Source organism: Oryzias latipes, chromosome 7 (assembly GCF_053564925.1).
Source record: "Oryzias latipes strain Hd-rR chromosome 7, Olatipes_Hd-rR_3.1".
NCBI lineage: Eukaryota > Metazoa > Chordata > Actinopteri > Beloniformes > Adrianichthyidae > Oryzias > Oryzias latipes.
Window position 1 is genome coordinate 5,972,501 of NC_136243.1, and position 17,500 is coordinate 5,990,000.

At 41.8% G+C, this 17,500-nt stretch overlaps 2 protein-coding genes across 4 annotated transcripts in view; one reads left to right on the top strand and one right to left on the bottom strand.

Annotated features, from left to right (window-relative positions):
- Positions 1-9,101, top strand: part of LOC105353663 (actin-associated protein FAM107A) — a 23,179-nt gene extending 14,078 nt beyond the window's left edge. For both annotated transcript variants that reach the window (XM_078950109.1, XM_023957009.2), the window contains 3 exons: positions 153-255; positions 1,504-1,645; positions 4,939-9,101. In XM_078950109.1, coding sequence (XP_078806235.1) covers positions 153-255; positions 1,504-1,645; positions 4,939-5,067 — 374 coding nt within the window. In that variant the 3' untranslated portion in view covers positions 5,068-9,101. The remainder of the gene's footprint in view (positions 1-152; positions 256-1,503; positions 1,646-4,938) is intronic.
- The window catches only part of trim101 (tripartite motif containing 101), a 58,192-nt gene continuing 46,486 nt past the window's right edge, over positions 5,795-17,500 (bottom strand). For both annotated transcript variants that reach the window (XM_078950107.1, XM_078950106.1), the window contains exons 6-11: positions 16,454-16,531; positions 15,602-15,757; positions 15,482-15,504; positions 12,775-12,899; positions 11,233-11,654; positions 5,795-9,101 (exon numbers count right to left, since the gene is read on the bottom strand). In XM_078950107.1, the coding sequence (XP_078806233.1) occupies positions 9,021-9,101; positions 11,233-11,654; positions 12,775-12,899; positions 15,482-15,504; positions 15,602-15,757; positions 16,454-16,531 (885 nt within the window). In that variant the 3' untranslated portion in view covers positions 5,795-9,020. The remainder of the gene's footprint in view (positions 9,102-11,232; positions 11,655-12,774; positions 12,900-15,481; positions 15,505-15,601; positions 15,758-16,453; positions 16,532-17,500) is intronic.

Genomic DNA, 17,500 nt, shown 5'->3' on the forward strand with positions numbered 1-17,500 from the left:
AGATGAACTTTTGTTTTTGATCAGATCTTTTGCTTATGCTCCATTTCACAAATTTATCCCAAAAACAGAAAATGAGGTTTCCTGGGATTCAGTGTTGTAATTTTTTACGAAATACTTTCTTTTCTTTGTTGTTGTTTTTATTTCTTGGACAGGAAATGCAGTCAAAGCTGAACCTTCTTCAGGTGACTTCAGCCCCATGAAAGGTTCTAGGACTCATAACAAACTTCACAAGGAACTACTACTGGCTCACAAGAAGTAAGAATGAGAAAATGGATGTCTTGTCATTTTCCTACTTGGATAAGAGTTTGCGAGCAATGAGTAAATACAAGAGCTCAAACTGCTTTTTTAGTGAATGCATTGTTGAAATGAACCCACTGCCCCCAAAGCCATTCAACTCTAAAGCAGCTCTTATTAAAAGTACATGAGTGAGTATTTGGCAACAATGCAGCCTCTCTCCATGCATCTTCAGTTTGTTAATCTACAAGAAGCACGCAGCGCTGTAAAGTGATAGGTGTTGTCAGGGGACTGCAAAGCTCCTGTCTTGGCTTGCCACCAAGCTGTGTCAGTGAAAGCAACAGCTCTTTGTTGTGGTGCATTCACTGTCTGTTCATCTGACCCGTCAGTTTTCACGAGCTCGTTCGGTTTCACCTGAGGTTAAGATTCATCATTGAACTGATTATTTTAATTCAATTTGTGAAAGGCAGGCGGGTCACTTAAGAGGTTTGGACTCTGAGGTCCTGCATCAGTACAGTACTGCATTTCAAACCTTCAGGACCCACGTAGACATGCTTGACATGTTAAAGTTGTCCAGCAGTGAGACTGAGGGGGGATTGAAAGCTGGACTGAAAGAATTCACCCACCCACACATCTTGGACAGGAAGTACAGAGAACAAGGAATTCTAATTGTTGGTTCTGACGTATCCATTGAGAGGGGGTTCTTTATCTCTACACTGTTGCCTCTTAGTAGCTTGATACTGAGGTTAAACCGAAAACCTTTGTAATCTGTTGGTCATTTTTATAAACCATTATTATACAATGAATACAGCCTGGCCTCAATAAAAGTTTTTGAACTGACTTTGATTAATATAATCTTAAAAATAAAGGTTCCATTTTTAAAAACTTTTCTTGCAATACTTTGAGATGACGTCTGTTGGGAACCAGCATTTTGTAAATAAATGCAGGTGAATACATTATATCAAGGTTGTGTCCAAAGTCCCTCACTAGGACACTATATAGGGCGTTCGTCCAGTGCCCTGGAAATTTCCCAGGAGTCTCTGAGAAAAACTAGTGTGCATAGATGCTCACTAGACTGACAAATGGTGTGGCAAGTTTTGTGTTTGACAGAGGCAGCTCCCTGAATTCCTCAATAACAGCAGAGCTGCCAGGTGGTCAACATGAAGCTGTGCAGTTAAACAGCCACAAAGGACCTCACTCTCAAACCACTGAAGAGAAATAAAGAGATGAATGTGACTAACTGCAGTTCCTACTTCTCTGTGCATGAAGGGGTCTGGTGCTGAGCAGTAGGACGGAGCTTCAGCAGGTTTTGGAGAGGAGGAAAAGGGTCCAGGGGAACCAGGATGAGGGAGAGCTGAGCAGAACTCCTCTGGAGGATATGCTGCACAAACGACAGCAGAAACAACTCGAGGTATCACCAGGGGCCTGTTTCAGAAAGGAGGTTAAGTGTAAACTCTGAGTGCGTTAACCCTGAAATCAGGGAAACCCTGGGTTTTCCGTTTCAGAATGGGAGGTTTGTTAAACCAGAGAAAGCAGAGTAAGTCAAACCCGTTTCTGAAAGAGAGGTAACTTATACTCTGAGTCAGTGTCCATGGTTACTTATGCTGTGAACCTAACCTGGTTGGGAGCAGGTTTTATTCTCTAAACTCAAGGTTTCTGCCGGTCCCCTCCCCTTTTTAAAGACGAAGCGGTATTTTTCGCTTTAACCTTCATTGCCCAAATTTCCGTCACACAGAGACGGTTTAAGTGACAAGAATGGCTTGTCCTTTTTGGAGGACCCAATAGACGAGGAGGCTGCATTAATTCATAGAGAATTACATTTACGTCGTACGAGGATTTAGAGACCAAGACTCGATTTTTTTGTCATTTCCCCATACGTTTTTGTTTGAGCGTTACCGTTTTTCGTTGCAATCAATTACATATATACAATGAAAACAATAGATATGTATTGCTATGTAGATGTTTCATATGTCAAATATTGTCAACAAAGCCTACATCCATGACATGCTCAAATTAGACCTGATTGAATTATGTTTTTATACTTCATTTGTAGCTGCTGCCATGTTCTTTTAATTCCTGCAGGATTGCATCTACATGAAAATGAAATCAGGGACATTGAATTAGATTAATGTAACAATTACTTTTTGGAAACACAATTTGCTAGCACTGCTTACTTTCTTAATCCCATATAAACCTATACCACTTTATCAATACAAGGGTAGACATAAGCTCACTTTTAAAAACACAATTGAATGTATTAATATTAAACTGACCAACGTTTGCAAGAGGGGAAGGTTAACAAAAAAGTCCTCTAAACATTATCGACGTTAAATGCATTTTCTCCCAGATTGGTTCTGTACACTATGCAGCATTTCATGCATTTACACCAGGAATGACACTTCAAAAGTACACCTAAATATCGCCATTTTTTATTTCACACCTTACGCTATTTAGAAAGTTATTACAGCCAATATTTTATAACAATGATTTAAATGCAAACTTAGGCATTAACTTGAGCAGCTATGTTTTTCCACGCTAACTGTCTCTGTTTTGCAGATGCAGCAGTGTTGCTTTTCTTCTGGAATATGTGCTCATATTCACTGTAACTCTGCAGCAGCACGTCAAGTTCAGCTGGCAAAAAATACGCAGACCTCTTTTTTTCCACGGTTGCCATGGTGACTCGTAATATCTGCGGTCCATTGATAATGGCTTCTTATAGTCGCGGTGCTCACGCTCACCTCCGAATCAGTCCACTCAGAGTTGATTGATCTAACTCCGATCAGCTTCTCTGAAACAGAAAACTCAGAGTTGTTAATCTCCCGATTGACCAACTCAGAGTTCAAGTTTAACCTCAGAGTTGGTTGAACCTCCTTTCTGAAACAGGCCCCTGGACATTCAACATATTTATTTGTTTTCTGAACTTGTCCAAACCAACAGTTGAACCATATGATCAGAGCCGAATGTCTCTTGTGTTGGACAGATTTGACTGTTAAATTAGGGTTTCTGTCTTCAGACACACATATTTGTATAAACTTTGGAAATTCTTAAACCACAACATGTTTTGTCACATGTCAAGAATTTGCCAACTTTAATCTACTACTAATGTTTTCTTGCTGGCATTTTGTGTGACCCAGCATCCTACCAGCATTTAACCCTTGTGCTATCTTAGATGAAGATGATTGTCAGTAAATCTGGACTGAACTAGGATATGCTCCCTATGTTGAATTTGTGTTAATTTTTTTAAGTTTACTTTTTAAACACAAATTGGTAAAGGAGAAACAAAATTCAGTAACCATTTTTGGATTTTCTTTCTTATGACTTTTTGCACATTTAAACCCCGGTCACAAGTTCTTGTAGAGCAGCCAGTCAGCCACTCCTATATTTCTATAAAAAACTGATGGAATTTCATGTTGGCGACACCAAATATGTGCAGCCAAGATGCACAATCAGCGTGTTTGAGATCACCCAGGTGGACGAAACGCCGCACAGATCAGCTGGTGTGTGACGTAGGATTTTGGTTTTGCTCCAACATCACCTGTCAATCATCACAAAAATATCATCAGAAAGGGGCGGGATCAAGGCCCCAACTTGAGCGAACGCAGCTGGAAACATAGCACTGCACTGACTGCAAACAGCAAATGCCTACAAAACAATGCATTATGGGTAATGTGTCCTGACGGTTTTTCTAGTCGAGTGATCAATTAAAATAATTTAAAATACCTATTGATTAAGAAAAGGCTACATATATTACAAAACATTAAAATAAATATGAAAGATATAATAACACAGATCATACCAAGGGGAAGAGGCACATTAAAACTAAATTGCATGTTAAGGACAACTCCAACTTCTTGTTCTCCTTCAGTCTCGCTGCAACTTCGCCACCGTTTCACCCCCCCCCCCCCCCCCCGCCCGCTTGGCTTGTGGATCCAGACGCGGCGCTGGTTCACCTCACGTCTATCGTTGCATTTTAAGTGCGTCTAAGACTACATCGTGTTGTCGCTCGGACGTGTTTAATGTTAGAGCCCCGTTGGCTGTCACGCATGTAGGTGTGGGACATCTATTCTCCGCAGGGACCCATCTCCTCGACACGGAGATCCGTGTTAGGGTTAATACGCCGCGCGCGCGTAACCGTAACCATAACCTCAGCCCTCCTCCGGGTCTGTGCGGCCCAAAAGAAAAGTTCAGCACTGACTTCATGTATTTAGATGCGCTCTAAAGAGGAAAGTAAGGAACTCCTTAATGTGGTCCGGGGAGGGGGCGGTCAGGTTTCCTGAATTAAATGTTCTCCTGCTTTCAAGCCCGGTCAATGTCCCGCCCCCAAGAGTCATTTACTCCACTGTGATTGGTTGGTTCTTCAGATCGGCGCACAAAACTGAAAAGATGTCATTCATACAAACTGGCGGGCCGCATTAACATTGAACTTTCATATTAAGGCGGGGGCCGCAAAATATCATCTTGGGGGCCGCAAATAGCCCGCGGGCCGCGAGTTTAAGACCCCTGAGCTACAGAAATTTCAAGTGTTGGGTGCGTAAATTGTATTTGTAGGTTTTTGATGTTCAAGTGTACATGTGAATACACAATAGCAAGTACACACAGCTGCGCACAAAGTGTACTGTATGAGTTACTGATCAAGAACTATGCACACAGACCTATTTTTCACTCCATACATGACTGAGTGTGAGCATTTCTATTTCCTCCTAGAAAGAAAAGGAGGAAGACGAGGCGACGCGTGGAGAAGCCCAGTTGTTGGAGTTCTTCAGGGTCCGACAGAACCTGCGGAAGATCCATTCAAACGCCTCCAGCAAAGTCGCTAACTCTGCTCTGGAGTAATGACGCAAACAGACATTTGTAGACAGAGAAGAAACCCCGAGATACTCCACATTTGAAGCTACATGATCAAATCCAACATTTTTAAAGGTTTAAGCTTGTCTGTCTTATTAGTGAATGCATGTCAAATCGTTGAAAATGACATTAAAATGTCAACGTTCAGCGTTCCTGTGACACCTGTCTTTACTGTGAAGTGGGTCTGGATAAGAACAGCTGCTCTGCTAGAACCTCCTTCATCTTTGGAGTAACTAATGAGGTTTTCTCTAAACTGAGCTAAATCAGTGTTACTTTCATGCAACGTTTTCTGCGAAAGCAGACATGTGTGTAGCTGCAATGATGTGTGCTGTGTGACTTAACCCACTGACCCCGGGGTCACTGCCAGGACCACAGTCATTCATCCTAGAAAGACAGGCTTCATAGGTTGATTGGTGAATCTGCGTGGCCCTAAAACAGACAGGAGAACCGTCCAGAGTGTGCCTTGCCTTCACCCAGGGCAATGGCTGGGATAGGCTCCAGCAACCCTATAAGCCTGAAAGGGATTAAGTGGGTTTGGAGGATGGATGGATATACACACCAGTCCAGAGATATTTTGCCCACCTAAATTATAGTTTATAGCCAAAAGAACAAGTTTAGGTTTATATAAAAATACTTTTACTAAACCAATAAATGAGAGGTGTTACATTGTTCATGCTTTTAACCCTCAGAGAACATTTTTCAAAACAAAACACAGTTTGAGCAACAGAGGTTTCTTTATTTGGCATTTGTAAGCATTTCAAATTTTACCACACCTCCTAGACATCTCAATAAAACTTATTTTATCTTTATGAAGATCTGAATCACTTTATGAAGATCTGAATCACTAATGTGTCTGTGGCTAACAATGAGGTACAGACTTCCCCCACAGGAGCACCTGTAGATCCAAAGCAGGTTTACAGAGCAGTTCTGGTGTTACTGCAGGTACAACTGCCGACTCACAACAAGGCGATTCATCGTTCAGGTTTCATCCTCACTTCCCCACAGAAGAAATCCAGATGGTAGCGTTCAGAAAATCCACAGCTTCTCTCTGAGCATCTAGGCGGTCATGTGGATCTTCAGCAAACCCAAAAGGAGCAGAGTTCTGTTTTGACCATAAGGAGGCTCACCGGTTCCTGACCAGAGGCTGAACATAGATAGGTATTTGTTGTTTTTGCTACATAAAGGATCCAAACTGCTCACAGCAGTTGTCACCGTCTGCTTGAGGCTTGTTGCTGTAAAGTGAGCTTCCCTCTGTAGCATCACCTGAATGCTGGGGGAAAGGGTGAACTCCAAAAATCCATCATTGGAATCTGTTGCTCACTCATGAAGTCTCTGACTAAAATGACGTTTTGGTGACTTCATATTGGAATGATTTCTCCTTTCTGAAGTGGCTTGATGTTTTTGTTTATTCGTGTTCTTTGTGCTGTGTTTCAAAACTGATTGGGATTTACCACCTAAACTGAACAGTTTTTACATGAAAATGTTCCTTTCTAAGGTGCACTGTGCAAAGACTTCATACTCTGTTGATATGAGAAGGAAATTATTCTTAGACAGACTCGTTTTAGCTTAAAAATGTCTCCACATTTTGAAATGTGTGAACTGTTGTTGTACTGTGTACGCGTTGACATGTTTGTGTGTGAAGAGGTCTGTTTGTAACATTTAAATGTGTGTGTGTGGACAGGCCCTGCCCCTTTTGACTAACATCTACACTGAACAGTAATAATGATAAACCTCCGGCAACTTGTTGCTTTTTTATTCAACCCCCCAACCCCCAAAACTTATTTAATCATCCTCCAACTACCTTAACCTTCCCCTTTCTTTTGTCTTTTTAACATTCCACTGTTTCCTTCAATCCAGTCCAACAAAAGATGTATGCAAACATAATTAATATAAATAAAGTTTAGCCTCAAATACAAAAGGGGTTTATACAAATAAACACATTGTGTGTCAGAAGATTCATAACCCCCTCTTGGAACAGTAAAATCTGTCCCACACAAGAGGCCTTCAGTTCTTAGCTTTTTGCTAAGTTGCTGGACAGGACAAGATTAAAAAAAAAAAAAAAAAAATCGACATTTACACCCAACCAGTTCAGATAGCAGACAGAAACGAGCTTCATATAAAATCTACTTCACTGAGAAATCCCAAATAGGAAAAAAGGTAGGCTTGGTTCATGTGACTCCTACCATTTCATCAAAGTCTCTTATAAAATCTGTGAGAAAATACAATCCTTATGCTACATTCATACGTTTGCTCTCATGCGTCGCTTCACAAGTTTTTAAGTCAGTTTTTGGGCTCTACGTAGAAAACACCCAGGAATTGAACGCGTGTTGAAAGTTAAACCAGACTTGGACCAACCAAGGACTCGGATTTGGTAGTGATGTACGGATGGCGTGTTTTTCAGAACAGGAAAGTACAAACCATTTTAAAATTGATCATCGAGGAGAAATTAAGGTGTAGTTTGTTGCAGACTGGAATTCAATGACACCAAGTCTTTACTACACTACATTACCAAAAGTATTGGCTCACATATAAGCTGAAGTCCCATCTCATTTCTAACCCATAGAGTTCAATATGATGTGGGTCCACCTTTTGCAGCTATCATGGCTTCACTTCTTCTGGGAAGGCTGTCCACAAGGTTGAAGAGTGGGTGGCAGTGCCTCAGGTGGTTGAGCAGGTCGGCCAATGATCGAAGGGTTGGCGGTTCGATCCCTGCTCCCTCAAAGTTCCTTTCACTGTAACTAAGAGGCCAAGACCTGAAAAACAAGCCCACATCATAATTCCTCCCAAACCAAATTTCACCCTCGGCACAATACAGTCCAAAATGTTCCGTTGTCCTGGCAACCGCCAATCCCAGAATCTTCCATCACATTGCCAGATGGAACCACTCCAGAGAATGCGTCTCCACTGCTTTACAGTCCAGTGGCGGAGTGCTTCACACCACTGCATTCAAACGCTTTGCATTGCACTTGGTGATGTGAGAATTGGGTGCAGCTGCTCTGCCATAGAAACCCATTCCATGAAGCTCTCTCTGTACTGTAGTTGAGCTAATCTGATGGTCACTTGACGTTTGGAGCTCTGTAGCAATTCCCTGTACAGTAAGTCAGCGACCTCTTTGCACTACGTGCTTCAGCATCGTCTGACACCTCTCCATCAGTTTATGTGGTCTACCGCTGAGTTGCTGTTGTTCCCAAACTCTTCCATTTTGTCCTGATAGAGCTGACAGTTGACTGTGGAAGATTTAGGACAGAGGAAACTTCACCACTGGATTTGTTGCGCAGGCGGCATCCAAAGATAGTTCCACGCTGGAAGTCACTGAGCTCCTGAGAGCGGCAAATTCTTTCACAAATGTTTGTAAAAACAGTCTGCATGCCTGAGTGATGAGTTTATAAACATGTGGCTAAACCAAGAGATTAGGACACCTGATTCTGATCATTTGGAAGCCAATACTTTTGGTAATGCAGTGCATATCAGAATAGAGCTTTGAAATCAAAAGCCAGGAACAAGATTTGCACCTTTTTGGCATTTCACACCAAGCCTCTCCCAACTGTCAGTACACGCAATAGTATCGGGTAGAGACAGACCTGTATGAGCATCATAAGTGCGTTCAAGAACCCACTTTCATCGCATTCTTGAACGCCACAGACATGCTTTTTATGTATGTAACACAACGCCTTAACATTCATCAGCTGGAGTTTTGAGGGCGCTTTCCTAAAGCCCTGACACCTCACAGGAACAAATCAACAAACATTCTTTTGGACGTCTCTTAGATTCATTATATTCCTCTCTAAGAAATATTACAACTTTTCCAGAACTTGTGCTGCGGAGAAAAACACCTGCTGATGTTTTTGTAAACTAGTCTATTCATTTGGTGGATGAAACCAGAGAGTATGTACTGGAGCTCCGCAGCAGTGACGACAGAAGGGTCTCCTGTTGCCGTTCAGTCAAAAAAAGAAGCCGATGTAAGCCCAGACCCTCTGCAGAATGACCAAGAGGGCAAACAAGTAGAAGAGCAGAACAGCAACCTGGAACAAGAACAAGAACAAGACTTGGGTGAGGGGGTTGGACGGGTTTGATGCTAAGACTGGTATTAATCTGTGATTACGAAGATACTATCGATTTTTTCTTGTCTTACATCAACACAACAGCAGTGCAGATTTATTTCAACTTTGCCCTTTGCTGGTATTAGTAGACATATAATGTGTGAAATTCCATTTGTCTGTCATGACATCTTTCTTGACAAATTGTAAACACATGGGATTTTATGAGTAGCTGGGTCAAAAGCTATTTAACTGGAAAAAACAGTTGGTCAAGTCTAAAGAATTTACATCAGATGCCAACGAGATTAGTTGTGGTGTTCCACAAGGATCAATTATGGGCCCGTTGCTTTTCATCATTTACATAAATTATACATTGATAACTACTTATTGATGACAACATAATTTCAGAAGTCAGAGCTCTGTCTCCCCTCTGGTCACCAGCGGGAACCATCTCCAGAGTACTGAAAACACTTCATCTCCCAGCACATCCAGCGTGCGCTTCCTGCTCGCCACACACCTGACTCTCATTCACTCAACCAACCACAGCATACTTAAACAAAAGTTACAGCATAGTTTGTGCCACTCTGCCTTCCTTACCGAGCGTTTTTTCTGGATCTGATCTTCTGTCTTCTGACCCTGACTCTGTTTGCCTGCCCCCTGCCCCGACCTTTGCCTGGATTTTCACCATCCTGTCTCTTCTCTGATGAACTTCTGCCTGTTATCAACTCCTGCCTTCCTGACCCTGATTGAGCTTTGTGGACTTCTAGCCGAGCTAATAAACCTGCTGCATTTGGATCCAGCCGTCTGCCTGTTCTTGTGACATCTATGCTAGAAGCAGCACATTAAACATGTACAAACTAAAGACCCGAAGTTATTTCAATTATAAATAAATTCAAGTATATGTTAAAATTTAACTGTAAAAATGTATTATATTTCTCTTTCGTGTTACCATATTTCACCTACTGTATAGACATTTGGGGGAATAATTATGAGAGTACACTACATCCTATCTTTTTACTTGAAAAACGACCCTTCAGAATTGTACATAAAGCCAGCTTTCATGATCATACAAAACAATTAATTTGATCAATCCAGACTTTTAAAACTCTTTATACCATGGTCTCGGTGAAAACTCCATTCTGATTGGCTGCTGGGTGTGCGTTAAAAATTGATAAAGCACACCTAAAAAAGAAGTTCCGGTCACATAGCTTTAATCTCCTGTATCACTGCGCTGGCTCCTTTAACACAAACTTTAGCTTTATTAATTGGACAAAATCAAGCGGTAAGAGGTGAACTTTCTCTCTGAACTGATGCTTTATCCAACCCATCATGACCATCAGCATATGTTTAGCTTTCCTTTGCTGCTGCAGTCGAAGTCGGAAGTGGAGCTCTGCCGCTCCACGTAACAAATGGTAATTTTTTCGTGAAAAAAGCGGTTCAAGCCAAAAAAAAAAAAAATACAAGAATAAGGTACAAAAAACTGATTGTATATTTATGTCTTATTTACATGACCGTTGTATAAGCTGCATAATGGCCTTAAAAGTTTCCATTACCAGAATTAACGCACTTCGCGGAAGCAACCGTCCTCCGCTTCGTGTGGTATGGTTCAGGCTTCCACAACGTGCGTTAAGTCCTCATAATGCACACCTCTTCGTCCATTAACCCTTACATGACTGTTGATTTTTACACCATACAACTTCTATACAGAGTCAGTGGGAAATCTTTACCATTCAATCTCCAAAAACAGTTCTTAGAAAATGAAGGAAGACACAAACTGAGGGGATGTAGGAACTTCAAGATCCAATTGATGAAAACCACAAAGAAAAGTTTCAGTATGTCTGTGTGTGGCACTAAACTTTGAAACAGGTTAAGTAATGAGCTCAAACAAACGCCATGTCATTGACATCACCTACATAGAAATATTAGCGAGGAAACATGAAACTGAACATGTTTCTTCTTCTAGTAAAGTGCTGTGATGTGGCCTGATTTTGGATGCACATAAAGACTGAAGTCTAATTATGTTACAGCCAAAGCAGGAGTCAACATTTTGTCATTATCACGTAATTAAAGGTTTGATCAAACTAACGTTTGCTGAAGGTGGATACAGATAATTTACCTCCCGTGTCTCCATTCCCCCCTGTTGTCCACTGATGCCGTCATCTTTTACAGGATGAAAGACAGGCCGCTCTTCCTCTAGCTGTGCCTCCTCCTCCCTCTTCTCCTTCTCCTCTTCATCCCTCTTCCTCTGCTCATGGATCAGCTCCAGTCCTGCGTCTGTCTCTGGCTGCATGTGCTGCGTTCGCCCTTCGTCATGCCCCACAAGGCTCTGCAGAGGTGCAGGAGGGATTGAACCCTCGTCTTCTCCACCTGTCTGTGGGGCTTTCAGAGGCACAGATGGGTGGGGAACTTCTGTTAAAGATTCTTGGTTTTCTGTTGAGATTTTCTCTTGTTGTTCTTGTTCGTCCATCTGGATTGGAGATTCTTGAGACTCCTCTGGTTTTGGATCCATCTTTGGTTCTTCAGGAATCTCCACTACAGCTGATCAAGGTGACAAAAGATAACAATAGGTCTGAATTGTTTCCTTCTGCTTCATCAAAGGTCTTATCCTCACAGGTTATTTAAAACAACAGTTTTTATTGTTATAACTAATTCTTTTTTGATTTTTGTTTACAGAGCAAATAGTCATCAGGAAAGGAACTTTTGAAATACTTTGAGCAATCAAAGTCCCCACGGTTTGACTGATAAGCAATAAGCCAAATGCTGCTATGAGAAATGATTCCAGGATTTGAACATTTTATGGATAAATAACTTCAACTTTTACGGACAAAGATTCTAACAGGGACTTCAACTGCAGTCTGTAGAGCTTCGGAATCTTGTTTTTCCTTTTTTTCTACTGCAGACAGACGAAGAACCTGAAAAGCAGCACAAACCTCTATGGACCACATGGATGCTAATGACTGATACCGAGATTTTCAGTCGTCTGTTTCTTTGTTTACATGCATTTTCTGCCTGTAGCAAACAAGGGCAGTAATGAAGTCACAGCTGAAGGTGGTGTCATGTAAACTTTATTAGGCTACCTGTGACTGGCTAAACTAAAAGTTAGCCTTTGGAACAACTTGGTCTACTCTCGTTTTTTTTAAATACAGCAAAATAAAATCGAGTTCTACGTGGTGGAATGCCTATTGTTTTCCAGAACATGGTTTCTGCAGAGCGGCAGGAGTTCATCTCTGAGTTGTTAGCAGCTCACGCGAAAGTCAGCCTTATTTCCCATCATCCCTTTGTTTATTGTTTATAATTTTATACATACTTTTATTGGAGAAACTCTATAGAACATTTCTGATGTCATTTTCCACCAGTGAACAAAAATGACAGAAGGATGTTTTCAGTCAGAACTCATAATCCAACGGATGAAGATTTTGTTGTGGTAAATCTTTTTTACTCCATTTGCTTTTAACCTGGTTTAGTCTCCAGCTTGGGCTTTAAAGCTCCATGCTATGGAAGGGGGCTGCTAAAACATGAGACAGAAAAGGATGGCTTTTTTGTATCAATATTTCCAAGGACGTGCATGTTTTTGCTGCACAATTTCCTTCAAAGAAGCATAAACCACTGAAGTCTTTCTCCTGGCGTCCTGCAGAGGTGTGAGAAGTGAAACACCCACGTTTGATGAAGTCCAGACTCTTAAGAGCGCGCTCCTGTTCCCTGAAGTTGAACCTGTAGGTGCTCAGACTTTGGTAGCACGGCTTCAGGGGCTCGGGTGGACAGAAACTGCTCGCTGTTTTCACCCTGAAGGAGAGATTCAGAAGAAAATGTAAAAGAAAGGTGACTTGATGCCAGCAGAACACAAAAAAACCCCCACAAAAAATTCAAAAACTCTGATAAATTCAAGGTTTCCCTGAGTGCAACAAACATTTAAAACAGTTCAGTTGTTTGATCCTCTTCTCCTCCTGTAAATACAGAAGAACAAGGGAAAAACTTGAACCTCTCAGAAATGTAGTTATATCCAGAAAATCTGGAGCCAATCATTTTTCCCTCTTTGACTTTCTTGTCTTATTTTTTTCTTCGCATCATGAAACAAACTCTACTCTTTATTTTCCTGAACAGGTGCTGAAATGATGCTTTATGTCCATAAAACTGTAAACACTTGGATGTTTCAACCTTCTACATGAGGTCAATCAGGTCAGATTATTTTGCCTTTGATAAAATGTTTGTCAAGAAATAATTTTATAAAACATTCTGTCATTCAGCTGAGACGATGTAGCTTCAGCCACTCAGTCCTCAGTGTCGGTGTCTCCCGTCTGCTTCCACAGCTTTCCTGCTGCTCTCACACTGAGATCTGTTTGATATTTGTCTTTTCTCTGCCTTCATTCAAGAATCTGCAGTTTTTCCCTCATGTGAGGAGTTTGGTTGGTCTTTGTCCCACTCTGAGGCGTTCTTTGGTTGTAGTATTGAACACTAACTGAGTCAAAGCCTGATTTCTCTTTGTACTTGGGTTCTGGTTATTCCTTCTTTTACAAGAACACCTCTTTTTAAATCCTGCATCAAATTCTGGATGGGATTGAGAATGGGGCTTTGACTCGGCCACTCTAAAACATTTATCTGGGGGCCCAGTTTTCTTGACAATGCATCAGGTTATTCTTTGACAGAATTTTTCATTTCCATTTTCACAAAGTGGGCAACTTAACAGCTTTCCCTGAGCGTGATGTAGCCGCCACCGTGCTTGACAGTGAAGGTAGTGTGTTTGTGGTCAAACAAAGCGTCCACTTCAAGCTGTCATCGGTACAAAGAACCACCTTCAAAATGACTTAAGGTTCTTATGGTCTTCAGAGGAAATTCCTTAGAATTCCATGAAAGTTAAGATCTCATGAGGTCTTTTTCACACACTTTTCTCTGACGGCGTTGACAGCTGACAGTCCCAGACAGCAGTTGTTACATGTGCAGTTTCTCCTTAGCAGACTGTTGGATCTCTCAGCTCAGTTGTGTCTTGGTGTTCTTTCTCACCAGCTTTCTTCTCTAATCACTAAATCTGTGAGGACGACTGGCTCTTAAAAAAAAGTACACCTATTCCTTTTCGAATGGATTTCATCAAATGTCCTTTGCCTGGACCTCCCAGTCACAGGGCTTTTTATACTTGATCCCACTCACTCATACTGCAGACGTCAGTCATCTGCAGCGCTTGCTGTCTTTTTTCCTCATGATGGAGGACATGTATAAAGAAAATTGGGATTAAGACCGCATTTCTGAGTATTCCCTTTTCAAATCGTGGAGGATCAGGAGAAGACGAAAAGCAGCGTTATGAATACGCTCATATTTGTGACACAGCAGCTGAGTTGGGCGGATCAAAACCTCCCTGCTCTGCTCCATTCGGATGCATCCACCAGCAGACAAATAGATCCATGAACATCTTTGTTTTCCTCGTCTGAGCTGGAAACTGGACCAGAACTGTACGCTGCAAAGTTGCTCGCCGTTTTTGTCGCAGTGGTAACGTTAGCTTGGGGTTGTGAGCAGCTGTAAGCTAGCAGGAGAGAGAATAAACAAAGGGATGATGGGAAATTTTAAATGGCGTATACTTATATAGCGCCTTTCTTCCTACAAGGACAAAGCGCTTTACAGTCACAGACCCATTCACCCAGTCACACATTCACACACTGGTGGCGGCTCCGCTGCCAAACACAGGCCCCCCGTCTACCACCAGAGGCAAGGTGGGGTTCAGTGTCTTGCCCAAGGACACTTCGACTCATGGGCGTGCAAGGCGGGAATTGAACCTGCAATCTTACGATCATGGGTCGACCCTGCCGCTGCACCACGGAAATAAGCGGAGGCTTACTTTCGCGCCAACTGTCCTGCTTACAACTAAAATCTGAATGTCTGAACTCCTGCCGCTCTGCAGAAACTATGTCCTAGAAAATAACAGGTTTTTAAATGTAGTCACAAACGTGCTCATAATTAAAAGACCGCTTTGAAAACAGATCAAAAATGATTGGAGTGGGACTTAAACCATGCTAACCAAGCAGAAGTTAGTCAGTGTGAAAGCAACCCACATTCATGACCATATCTCATCACGGCAGTTTGTATTGACATTTTTCCTTGATATGGATAAAATAAATAGAAATATTTGTAAAATTGTTTTAAAAAAAGCTCAATTTAATTCATGTTATTTATAAATGCAGGAAAAAGTTGAAACATCGAAGCATTTTTGTAAAAAGGTCCTTCAATATTATTTCAACTTCCGAGAACCAGCCCTGCTGGAATGAAAAAATATGTCTGTTTTGTTAATGGAGGTAACTACAAAACATAGATTCAACCATCTTCAGCTCTCTATAAAGCTTCTTTAGTTTGAAGTGTTTAAACACCTGTGAGGGACTCACTTTGTGCATAGTTCTCTTGAGTTCTGGGGACAACATAGAGAGAGAAAGAAAAAGTCATTTTTCCAGAGTTACACCACTTATTGTTGTTTTAGTGCAAAAGTGACAAGTGTGTCCTTCCACCTGAACGAAGTCAGCCATGTCCAGCTCCTCTGAGCTGCTCCGAGCACACGCCAACAGTTTGCTGTTGGCCTCCACGCTGTCTCCATAGCAACGGAGCAGCACCCGGGTGTGAAGCGTCTTCTCTTCCTCCTCACCACTGATTTGCTGCATCATCACCTTCAAGGTCAGAACATCAAGAGGATAAGGGATAAAAAAAAAAAAAAAGGAGAAACACGTGAAGCTGGTCCTCAGTCCCCTCTGGAGAACAACCTCCAGAACACAACAGCAGACAGGAACCCCCTTTGCAAATCAGTAGGAAGCAGAGCACAGAAAGCCTCATGAAGCAGAGCAGAGCTCAGTTACTGCAGGTCTCCTGATCCCAGCAACCCCGAGGTTCCACAGATGAATCCTTATGGAAAACATGCAGGAGAAGATCCTGTTACCTGTTTGTCACCAGAGCTGCTTTTCATGTGGGATGTTACTGTTTGAACATGACCTGCTGACTCCCCGTCCTCATAGTGGGGTTAAGTTTGTGTTTTTTTAAGATAAAAGCGGTTAAACATCTTATATTCATATTTAAAAAAACTGCATCTACCTCAGAAGGCAAATCTAATGCTTTCAATGGTCTTCATCAGTCAGTTCAACGTAAAGCTTGGTGTCTGCTGCAGTAGACCTGAAGAAGACACCAGTGTGTTGAGTCTGTGTGGGGACGGTGCTGTCAGAGTGTGTGTGTGTGTTTGTGTGTGTGTGTGTGTGTGGTTCTCAGTTCTGTGCTTGTCCTAATGTCGATTTTTAAAAACATTCTCGTGGTTTGTTTCTCAATCAGCTGACTGGATGAAGGTGACGGGAACAGATGAAGAAAGCGCCTCTGACCTTGCGTCTGTCGTCCAGGATGGAAAGCATTCGGTCAAACTTGTCACACACAATCTGTTTCTGAGTCTTGGAGTTCTCCTGCAAAGACAAAATCTGATGCTCAAAACCAAACATGGTTTATAAAAACATGAAACTAAAGACCACTCCAGGAGAGCTCTTATTTACTGCTAACAGGAAGGGGGGACTGGGTTGCTCCGCACCAACAGTCAGAAAACGACACGTTTTTTATTATTTTTTTTCATTTTGGCTAAAAACAGCATCAGAATAATTAAAAGACCACTGGGAAGACTTTGGAACTTTGGACTCTGTTTTAGGTTTATAAGAACCTTTGCTTGGTATGAAGTTCATTTGTTAGTAATATCGATAAAAGTTTGTTTTATAATTGAATGTGAACAAATGAATTGCTGGTTATAAAACGTCGATATTGATCTTGACAGTATTTAGAGAAGTGAGAAAGGTTTTCAGGGTGAGAAGACAACACTCTGACAAAGTATCAGGAAGTGAGTCACAGACTAGGAGAAGCTGGGTTTTCCGTGCCTCCTTCCGGTTTCTCTGTTTCTCTTTTGTTGTTTGTGCAGGAGCACAGAGGAGAGCTGGATGTTCTCCCAGCCCTGCAGCTGCTGTTCAGCTGCTCTAATGCAGCTCTAATGCATCGCTGCTCTGCTGTGCTGAGGCCCCTACAATGCTGCCCTTTGCTGGTTACTGTACCTCCACAGGGAAGAGAGCGTTTCCACCTACCAGCTCCTTCTGTGCTCAGCCTAGTGTCCAAAGCTTTCCTCTATGGCTTAACGGGACAGGATGGAGCTCCGTCTTTAAATTAATTAATTTCCTTTTTATTTTTTATTTTGGTTCATCATCTTGTGTATAAAAAGTGCTATATAAATAAAAATGGACGATTCATTTTGAACGATCTGGTTTGATCCGATTCTCTGACTAAAATGGATCCAGAACGTTTTTATCCTAAACTTCCACCAGTGTGACTCCTGGATTCTTGGATTTCTTCCAGATCATCAAGTGTAAATGAAATATGTCTCCAAACAAACAAGT